This window comes from Artibeus jamaicensis, unplaced genomic scaffold, assembly GCF_021234435.1.
Source record: "Artibeus jamaicensis isolate MK-2021 breed Jamaican fruit bat unplaced genomic scaffold, CSHL_Jam_final contig_484, whole genome shotgun sequence".
Taxonomy (NCBI): Eukaryota; Metazoa; Chordata; class Mammalia; order Chiroptera; family Phyllostomidae; genus Artibeus; species Artibeus jamaicensis.
Window position 1 is genome coordinate 8,413,432 of NW_026521859.1, and position 11,430 is coordinate 8,424,861.

At 40.8% G+C, this 11,430-nt stretch overlaps 1 protein-coding gene across 1 annotated transcript in view; it reads left to right on the top strand.

Moving 5' to 3' along the window:
• LOC119047185 (24-hydroxycholesterol 7-alpha-hydroxylase) overlaps positions 1–7,692 on the top strand; it is a 73,801-nt gene extending 66,109 nt beyond the window's left edge. The window contains exons 11-12 of the mRNA XM_037142569.2: positions 4,155–4,242; positions 6,692–7,692. Coding sequence (XP_036998464.2) covers positions 4,155–4,242; positions 6,692–6,763 — 160 coding nt within the window. The 3' untranslated portion in view covers positions 6,764–7,692. The remainder of the gene's footprint in view (positions 1–4,154; positions 4,243–6,691) is intronic.
• The last annotated feature ends 3,738 nt before the right edge of the window (positions 7,693–11,430 follow it).

Consider the following 11,430-nt stretch of genomic DNA (forward strand, 5'->3'; position numbering starts at 1 on the left):
CTTGGTTGTGCTCGGAGGCACAGTGTTTCCACCCACACCTCCATCTTGGCTGGAAGTTCCAAGATTTTGTAATTTTTTTTTTAGGAATTTGTGATCTGCCTTGGTGTGGTTTTCTTTATGTTTATTCTGCTTGGGGTTCATTAAGCATCTTGGATCTGTAAATTGTAGTTTTCACAAATATGAAAATGTCTCAGCTATTACTTCTCCACATATTTTTTCTGCCCATCTGCATCTCCAAAATATGTGGTATGTTAGACTGCTTGATATTATTTTATAGGTACTCTGTTCTTTTTTTTAGTCTTTTTAACCTATTATTTAATTTTGGATAATTTCTGTTGTTAAGTTTCATAATCTTTTCTTTTGCAGTGTCTTATCTTCAGTTGAGTGCATCCGGTATACTTTTCATCGAAGACATTATATTTGCCATTGTTAGGAGTTCAATTTATATATATATATATATTCACTTCTTTCCTCACCTTGCTTCTACATTTTTGAATATGTGGGGTAGATTCAATTGGTGCTCCCATTATCTCATTTCTGGGTCTGTTTTTTTTAATGATTTTTCTCTTGCGCATGTGTCTTATTTTCCTGTTTCCTTCAGGCCTAGTAATTTTTGAATAGGTACAAGACATAAATTTTAAGTGTGTCATGGATACTAGATTATATTGTATTCTTTTAGTTTTAGGCTTTATTGTTCTTAGGCTTTAAGGCACAGATGGCAAACACAAGGCCCCTGGGCCAAATCTGGCCCTCCCCCTTATTTTATCCTGCCCGGCACCTTGTTTCTACCTGGTGGCAGCTCTGAGCTCTCACTTAACTGTTAGTTACATTTATACAGTCTTAAAATTACATTCAGCCCTTTCAAGGCAACCATTCAACCTTTTGGCCCATTCAAAGCTGATGTGGCCCCCGGTGAAAATGAGTTTGACGCCCCGGCTTTAAGGTAAATCCAAGGTGGCACTTAATTTAAGATAATATAATCCTACTACTAAGGCAATACCTTTTGAGGACTCTACCCAGTGGTCCATGCGTTACAAGATCTTTGCACTCTAGCTTGTGGGAATGTAGACTTCCATGTCTTGTGAGACCTCTGGGCATTATTCAGCTTATTGCTCTTTGGCTTTCTCTTTCAGCTTTCTTCTCCAGCTTCAGTAGTCTCTTCTCACTGGACAGAGATCAGGACTCGGGAAAATACTCAAAGTGCCCCCCGTGTAGGTCTCTGAAGCACTCTTTCTCTCCCTGTGAGACCTCATCCTCTCTGATGGCCATTCCTAAAAATTCTAGTTTCTTTAACTTGCCTGAACTTTCATCTCTGCCTCCTTACTTTAGTGAGACTCTCAGGTCTGTGGGGACTTTTTCCGTCTTGCACTGTGGCCTGGAAACAGCCATCGGCAGAAGCTAGGGCAGTCTTAGGGCTCAGCTCCTTTCTTCCTCTCTTTTGGGGCCTTTTAATCCTACACTGTGCGTCTTGCCCAGTTTTTGAGTGTAGGATATAATCTTGACTCCTGTCACTCCATTATGGCCACAAGTGGACGTTTTAATTTGTAGAAAGTTAGGCAAAAATTTACTTGTAAGGAATTCTGAACCTGAACACAAATTAGAAAAATTGTTTTTTCTTGAAATTGCTGTTTAATTTGATTTGAATCAGTAAAGATCGGGTGTGTTCTATTTCAGACATTGATACTCTGTTGGAATAAATTATCTTCAGCATTTACAAGTAAGTAGGGTTAAATGTGCATCATAAATATTCATGAGGAATTGATGTGGTATCCAAGTGGGTTATAACAACACCCAGAGTGCTCCAGATTTCATTTGAAATAAAATATAGCCAAGATGTTTCAATAATACCAGTGGGAAACAAATCTAATTACCTGATATGAATATCAGATCGTTTATATTCATTTACTCATCTGATCCACAAACACTGAGTACTTAAAGATAAATAAGACATAGTTTCTGCTTCCTGTGAAGGTCATAGTCTATAAGAGGAAATATACATACAAACGATTACCCATAATATGGTAGGATATAGTAGGATTGCAGGATAAGAACATTAGTTGAGGGATATATAAAGTGCCACAGAAACACAAAAAAGTTGAAAAGGGCAGGAAATTAAATTAATAAAAGACATCACCTCCCATTGTTAGGGGAAATTGGTAGCTATTTTAAAATATAGCACACCAATTAGGGGACTGTTTTTTACAGCCCGGATGTTTAACAGCCCAGTGATTTACCTTGTTTCTTCTAGCTTATCGCCTACATACCAGAGATAGTGAAGTGCTCTGCTTTCTGCTCCTGTAAATTATCTCCCACTTTGGTCTGAAGGACAGGCCTCCCCCTCGCTCTATTCTCCCTGCTCTATAAAACGGCTGCTTTCCCTTTGTTCAGGGCTCAGAATTTGGAGACTGACTCTTATGAGCCTGTGCACGTTAATAAACCTCGTATTCCAGAAACCCTTGGTGTCTGGTTGCTTCATTTTCCTGCAACACCATCATCTATTCATTTATTCAGTTAATGTCAGTAGGCACCAGCAGTGTGCTCTGCATGGTGCTAAGGCCCCACAGTACAATTCCTCCTCTAGGAGAGAGAGACATTGCTAATAATCGCAATTCAGTGCAATAGGTGCTATGGCTGAGATGTGCACAGGGAGCTGCAGAAAGGGAGAGGAGGGGCACTTCAGTCCAGAGGCAAGTGATCAAGGACTGCCTCTAAGTGAGACTGAGCCCCATACGGGAAAAAGGCTTGTGACAGAGAGCATCGCCATTCAGGAATCATCAGGTGCACAGTGTGGCAAGAGCATGGGATTCAAAGAAAAACTACTGGGTAAATAGCTAGAGGGCAGGTCGGGCAGGTCTTTGAGGGCTGGTTGTGTTTTCCTAGAGCATTTGGAGGAAAATGGGTAGTCTTTCTCTGTGTGTGTGTGTGTGTGTGTGTGTGTGTGTGTGTGTGTGTGTGTGCAGAATGAGACTGATAGATTTATGTCTTAGGAAGTTCACTCCAGTGATAGATGGAGGGAAGTGAAACTGGAAACAGAAGGGCCAGCCTGAAAGCTAAACTGATTCAGTAATCCAGGAAATAAATACATAAATGATAGAGCCCCGGTGAGGGAGAAGTGGAGGGACTGGAGACAAAGGGGTAAGGATAAGGAGTGGGGAGTTATTTAGCAGATACAACAAATGGTTTGGTGCCTAACTGGATGATGTGCAGGGTGATGGAGAGGATTGAGTCTATGATGACTTCCAATTTTCTGACCTCTAGGGCTAATTTTATCATTGGGGCCTATGACCTCTAAGGGGTTTGCATACCCTGGGGAGAGCTCAAGGCAACCCAATGGAGTGAAAGAAAAAGTAGCAGGATTTCATTTATACTTTTCTGTTTTTTAGTTTCTATTTGCATGTGTCTTACAAAGCAGACAATAAACTTATACAGTAGCATTTGTACATAATTTATGGGGAACTTGAGGTGCCTATAGAACATTTAGGCAGTAATTTCCAGCGGCAATAAGGGTCTAGATCAGACAAGACTGTGCAACAGAATTCACTGAGGTCATGGAAATACTAAATATGTACTGTCCAGTGTAGTAGCCAGTAGCTACATATGACTATTGAGCACTTGAAATATAACTAGTGCAGCTGAGGAACTGAAAACATTATTAATTCATTTAAATTTAAATAGCCACATGTGGCTTATAAGGGTTACCATTTTGGAGAACACAGATATAAACTTAGAAGAGAGACCAGGCTTTCATTTACTCTGTGCGTTACTGGCTAAGCATGTGACACACACTGTTGGGCAATTCAGTCACCCCACCTGCCCTGCCGAGTAGACAGTTCCGTACAGGCACAACTCAGGGGTACCGCGAGTGCGGTTCCAGACAACTGCAATAAAGGGGGTCACAGGTTTTTGCCAGTGAAAGGTTTTTGCCTTCAACTTGTAAAAAGCACATCTGCACAGTTCAGTAAAGTGGAACACTATAAAGTGAGATGTGCCTGCGAAGAAGAGTAAGTTCTTCCTTTATCCTTTTGATAGTAAAGGTTTATATTGCAAAGAAGAGCATATTTGCTTTGAAGTATGAGTACTTTCTATATATTCTCTATTAGAGAATATTTATTTGCCTTTCATAACCAAGTGACAATTTTATATTTTTCTTTCAGGTGGTTTGCTCTGTTAGAGATTGAAATATGTATTATTTTATTATTTTATTATTATGACTGTAGTCTTCTAGATCCACTGCCAAAACAGGTAAGTGTTCTCAGAATTTTGAAGAGTGTGACTTTCAAATTTGATAGAAACTCTCATCCCTTGGTTTTAATTACTAGAGATGCCCTACTGGTTTCCTCACTTAGCCTGATTTTAACAGGCGCCTTACATTGAGGCAGACTGAGAAGACCCTCCCTTCTGATCTAATCTATGGGCTCCATCATCACAAGACTGGGACCTAATGGCAGTGTTGCCACCACTTAGTGCCAGAACCTCTTCTATGAATTTACCAGCTTTAACTCCTTTTCCTGGGTTAAATAAACATGGCCTTGATGTTGAACTTGTGTCCCTAGCAAGGTATGTTTGTGAGTCTAAAAGTGAACCATCAGTTTTGGACGCAAGTCATAGCCCTTGGGCCAAATCTAAACCAACAATAAAAACAGTGAACAAAAATGAAAAGGCCGTGACATTTTCAGCCTCTGACCGTTGAGTGTTCTGGTCATTTAACTCCTCCGTTTTCTAGAGTTCTGTTCTCCTAGACCAACGGCTCTCAAGCTGGTGGGAGCATTAGAATCACCTGTGGGTCCCCTTAGACTACAGCCTACTGGGCCCCACCCCTAGATTTTCTGATCCGGTAAGTGGGAAGAGGGTAGAGAATTTCTATTACTAACAAGTTCTGGTGCTGCTAATGCTGCTGCTCTGGACAGTTGGAGGACCACTGTCCAGGGAAATAAAGGGAAATGCAATTTAATTCCAAATGTTTGGAAGTCATTTTGAAAACTCTGGGGAATAGGAGCTATTTAAACAGAGGGTGAGGCTCAGGAATTAAGCATTGCAATCGCAGGGCTATTCACATAGCATGTTGTGCTTTGGTTTATCCTTGATGTAACAAAGCTGATATATGGGGGGTAAATGAAACTCCCGGGTGGCATTTCAATAGAAATTATGTAAGTACATAAGTGACGCAGACAGTATTGTATTAGTCACAAAGGAACATATTTCAGCACTTTCCCTTGATTTCTCTTGTACTTCTATTTTGAGAACAAGTAACTATCAGTCACAAGGAGCTCTCAAAATCCTACAGCAAAAGGGAATCAAAACACCCTTCCTGAAGATTTTCAGCTGAGTACAGTATCATTAGCAAAATGAAAATTAGGGCCAAGCTTTATAGACACCAAGTACTAGTCCCTACTACCCCAGGTTAGATGTCAAAATTTTGCCCAGGACTGACTCAGCGTTCAACTATCTTCCCACCAGCAAGACGCAGAAATACCTTTTCAGGTGAGAAGAATGATGTTTGTCAAAACCATGTGACACCTACCTAACACTAGAGATGAGGGATTTTGACCAGATCTTTAAGCAAGATTTTTCCAAACACTTTCTTCCTAGCTAAGAATTCCGTTACTTGCTGTACTATACTGTTTTACATATGTCCTGTTTTTGTTTTGATACTACCAAGAACATTTTTTCAAAGAAATACTATCTCAGTTTGTCACAAGTATAGGTCTACGTGACTTCTCATGATCTCAAAGGGCATTTCATTTCATTAATTCTTGTTCTAGAAAGAGAAAAGTCAATTAAATTATTTTAATTATTACACTTGTTTTATTGGAATACTAAGTTGTAAAATGAGGTGATCAAAAACTGGGGGAATGATCTTCAAATTACCAAGTTCTTGCAGGCCCTGCGAGGGAATGGGTTACCTGGGCATGTTCTGAATACTCCTCTTTCTACACACAAAATTGTGGCTGCAATTTCAGAGTCCACGGAAACCCTGCACTCATTCTCTCAATTCCCCTAAAAGTGTCCTTGCTAAGGAGCCCATTCTGTGCTTAGTTGCAGTCAAACCAGACAGTAGACTGATGAGTGAAATTGGATCGATCTCCCCCTCAACCCTCAAGGTTGACAGAACAGGTTGCTTTTCCTTTTCAGGCTTTTAAGTCTCAAGAATCTCTGTATTACTTGCAATAAGCTGACCTGCTCTCTTCTCCATATACATTCGTTCTTAATTCATAACTAGGGAGAAAGAATCAGAATATTCGCAGCCCATAAAATATACTTTTGGAAGTTATCATCTTTGGCATATTGTAATAGTGATTCATTCATACCACCACCACCTCGTTGCTTTTTAAACATCCATAACATGTGGCATAGAGGTCTCACCAGCAATTAAAAATGAGCTGTTGCGTGCAGGGCCGGAAATGTAGGAAGAAGCCTTACTTGTGGTACCCTCTTTAGCCAGACAAAGTGAAGGGAGGGTGGCAGGTGAAACAGTGATGGGATTGCCATTAGAATAAGGGATTGCCTTCTCTTCTGCCCCTTGAATGGGAGACTCACATAGATGAAACTCATCAAGCAAACACTCCCAATCTTGTAAATCCAAACTCTGCACCTTTTAGGATTAATTATGATATAATTGGATAAACCTTAGATCTAAAACTACTGGCTTTGTCTCCTAATTTCCAAATGTCTTCTGCCTTTCTGCTTCTAGCGTTCTCTCCATTTGCTGGGTGTCCAGCAGCCAGAAGGACAATGCCGAATTGAATATAAACGGAGAAAATGACCCCTGGGCTAAGGAGGGCCAGGCCTTCCGGAGGAGTGACTGCCCCTCATCCACTAGCCTGGCAGCACCTAGGGCTGAGCGTGACCAAAAGAAGCTGCTGAACTTTGCTTTAGTATTTAGTTCCAGAAGAGGGCCACATGGTGCCTGTGTTTGTAATCTCAAGGGTAGACCAAGAATCTGACATCACTCTCACCTGATACAAAGACCTGAATATGTGGTTTACAGAAAATATTATCTGGTCCAGGGGAAGAGGCATTTCTTAAGAAGCTGGAATTTGCTTCATTCAAAACCATATTTTAACTTTACACAGAAATAATACCATTTGAATGAAAACCTTAATACATTAATTCTGTGAAGACACTGCACTTAGATTTCTGTTTTTGGAAAAGCTAGCATCAAAAAATATTCAGTAGTGATTTCTGGAAACTATTTTTCTTAATATAATTCTTAATTAGCCATTGGAATTATTAAGCTCTATTAATATAATTCTTTATTGTAAACAGGTCTAATGTTCAAAGTATAGCTTTCTAAGACCTGTGAAGACAAGAAGCATGTCTTCCAGTCATTTCTACACCCAGCCACATGGAGGACAGCACCTTGTCTATAAGGCATGTTTAATAAATGTATGTAGATTGATATATTGATTTGTATTTTAATTAAGGTGAAAGCACTCTTTTAACACAAGGTGTTTGTAATGACAGTTTAAGAGGACATCTTTGCTAATCTGTGGGAATACAATGATGTGTCAAGGCCAATAGCAACATTTGACTGTTACTTGCCTTATGCTTGAAATATTTACTGCGAAACCCAGAAAAGAAATTCTCTCGTGTTCAGGGGAAGTATATCACAGTAATAACAGGGTGATCAGTGATGTCATGATTTGTCCTCTAATATGCAATAAAACACTGCTTGCCTCCTTTATTTCACAAGTAAGCTTTGTAGTGAGTGTATGTTGTCCTCTGGATTATTTGCTTCCTGTGCTAGAATTATCTCATGGGGCTGGCAATGATTGCTTAGTCATTTATTTCCTACCAATGAGCAGATGACTCCCTAGGAGAAAATTAAGTACTTTGGTGTATATTAACTCTTCCAGACTAATAGTGATTTTGAAGCTTAGCTAGCAGCTTGTGGCTCAACTTAGCAGGCGTAGGGGTTTGGAGACCGAAGGGGCTGAAGAAAGTGCAGAAGCCCACAGCAGATCTGAGAGTTGCAGAGTATAATCTGGCAAATTCCAGTGACTGTGGCAGGTGTGTTCCCAGGGAAGGCTCACAGTAAAACACTGTATTTGCATATGATACACACTTCAGCTGAATTTGCAACCACTCGGGGCTATGTTCTATCATTATTGCTTGCTCAGGACGAATGTTAGCTGACAAGTTTATGCACGATAAAAAGAATGCACCACCATTTAGTTCTACAATTCTGTCAGTAAATACATGAACTCTTTATTCTGGGAAGCCAAATAAAGATGAAGATGTAATCTGTGTCCATTTCCTTCCTTGTAACAAGGAAAAAGAGGGTTAAGATTTTTTTGTTTTGTTTTGTTATTTTATAATCACTTGTGCCACAACAGCTGTTGCCACAAGGATGCTCTGCATCCAGGTGACCTCACATTGTGTTAAAACACAATGAAAACTGCATTCAGAATTCCATTCTCTTTACCTGGCCGACACTGCTGCCACCCTCACACTCCCCCGCTAGACTTGTCACTCCACCCCTAACCACTTGTCCTCTGAAACTTTAAATCAAGGCAGTCTGCCCTCTCTCCAGAGCCTTGCTCCCTCCTAGTTCTCTCACTCATTTCTCACAACACTTACTTCTCAGCTTCCGTGGAAGCCTGGCTCTCCAACTATTTCTTATCAGACTTCTTCCACCTCCACTCCCTCCTCTCTCCAACAGATACTCCTTAGGTGACCTCCATGACCTAATCACCTCCTGAAGGCCCGGCCTCCTCATTCCATCAACTTTGGGGATGAAGATTTGAGCATAAATTGCGGGGTTGCGGCGAGGTGCAAACATTCAGGCCATGGCAGGAAGTAATCCTCCGCAGTGGTTTTGCTTTCTCAGTAGAGTCCGCTACGTGTTTTGCTCCAATGGAGGACCCTGGGCAGCACTCACCCACAAGGTTCAGGTGAGCCCTCTGCTCAGGGACCCGCTCTTCCTGGTGAAGCAGCCTGAAAGTCAAGTCTACAGGTGGGTGTGGACCAGCACACCGGGCTTGCCTTAGATCAATACCTTCAGTTTAAAAATGTTTTTAGGAAAGTCTCTATCTTTATTAAATATTGGGCTTAGGATAATTTTCAAAAACGTATTAGAGTTTTGTTTGTTTTACAGTCATCTTTTGGTATTTTAATAAATGGCTGTAGGTTATTACTGACAAAAGTACAACTTTATGGCCCTGACCGGGTAGCTCAGAATGTTAAATCATTGTCCCAATGCACCAAGGTTGCAGGTTTGATTTCCAGTCAGGGCACATATAAGAATCAAACAACAAATGCATAAATAAGTGAAACTACAAATAGATGCCTCTCTCTCTTTCTCTCTCCCTCTCCCTTTCCTCTGCCTCTCTAAAATAAAAAAAAAATAAAAAGAGTGCAACTTTAGCCCCAGCTGGTGTGGCTCAGTGGATTTAGCACGGGGCTGTGAAGCAAAGGGTTGCTGGTTTGATTCCCAGTCAGGGCACATGCCTGGGTTGCAGGCCAGGTCCCCAGTAGGGGACACATGAGAGGCAACCACCCACTGATGTTTCTCTCCCACTCTCTTTCCCCTCCCCTCTCTCTAAAAATAAATAAACAAAATATTTTTAAAGAGTACAACTTTATGTATAAGCTGTTTGTTTTCTTAACCAAATGCCTACTTTCTAGAAACCAATGATATGACCTACATTACAAATTAAGAGGACAAAGACTCCCATTGTGTACCAGTTTCCTTCCTCATCAGCTTTCTTCTCCAGGAGCCCCCAACCCCTTCCCCTTTGTGGGAACCGTGCAGTAGCCCAGAACAAAACCTAGCAGATGACTGGTTCAAGAAAAACACCTGATAAAAATGCATATTTTTAGTAAGGGCATATAAATGTAAATGTTGAACACGTTATATGTTCTGATGATATATCATAGTATGCATTGTCTGTTCCTAGAAATTGGCTTTTTTTCCCCAGCAGTTTTCTGCCTTGCTCCTTCACAAAAATAGCCCTGGTCATTAGAGACTCCCTCGGCCATTGGGTAAGGAAGATGTATGGATTTTCTCTTCTGGTGGAGACAGGAACTTACTGAATAGGGGATAGTCTTAGTTTAAGCTTTCTCTTCCAGGGACTTGAAATTCTGGGAAGAATTACAAAACAGGAACCTAAAGGAAAGCCTGTAGTGTTTGCTTCACAATGCGGAAAACCCCTTCGATTTCATTGTTGCTGCTTAAGATAAGCATGATTAGAATCATAATATGTAAGTAGAGATGCCACCAGCCTAACATCCAGATTTACTGCTTAAGAAGCTGAAGTCCAAGTTGGACTTTGAGCATCAGGTTTTGTGCCCTGAAGGGTGTTCAGTGACTAGTGAAACCATCCCTCTGGGTGAGACCATTCACCTGAATGATTCTTTGAGGACAAAAAAATGAAACACATGATTGAATTTTATTTCTTCTGGCAGCACAACTTTTCTTTCTATAGCACATTAATTTATAGATTACCCAATATAAAAGCAGATAAAAGATGATAAATTCAGTTCAGCATTTAGTTGACTATTCTTCCTTGTTTGCAGAACTAATTACACACCTCTGCAGAGCCCAGGGGTCAAAGAGGCACATTCTGAAAAGCACTGGACCAGACTAGCTCTGTGCAGCAGGGACATCTACTACCCTCCAAATGTTAGGTGCTTCCCCAAATTCCCCAGGGCCTGGACAGTTACCTGTGATCACATGACCCATTTGGCTAATGGGCTGTAAGCAGAAATGGTTAAGTGTCAACTCTGAGCTGAAACACAGATATCTGGATATAAATTGTCTTTATTTCCTCTTCTGATTGTGGCAGAGGAGCTCTGCAGCCATGAGAAGGCAGAGCTCTCATCAGCCTGGGTCCTGAGTGTCAGAGAAGAGGCCTTTCCCACAGTCTGCGCTGCTCACAGTTTGAGCAGCAGACATGAGGCAACCTACACAATCTCAAATGAAATTCTCTGGTTCCTGTTCTTATTTATGCTGTTAGTCCTCTTTGATCTGATCTTATTAGCAGGAATGCATACTTCCAATATGCTTCATACCAGATCAAGAGTGTGACTGGATTCTACTGAAATGGCTTTTTGATATCCAATATACAATAACATTTATAAGCCAGTCAAAGAAAGACAGATACCATATCATTTCACTCATATGTAGAATCTAATGAACAAACTGGACTAACAAGCAAAATAGAGACAGACTCACAGATAGAGAGCAGGATGACAGCTAAGGGCGAGTGGAGGGTAAGGGGTGGAAGGATTGAGCAAAAAGGACAAAGGACTCATGGACACAGACAACAGTGTGGTGATTGTGGGGAGGGGAGGGGTGTACAAGGGGACCAAGTGGTAATGGAAAAAGTACAATAAAAATTAAATTAAAAACTCATAACATTGCATTCAGAATTCGACTTTAGCTGTTTGTTGTACTGTGTTTTGTGCCTTGCTTATCACAGCTAGAAG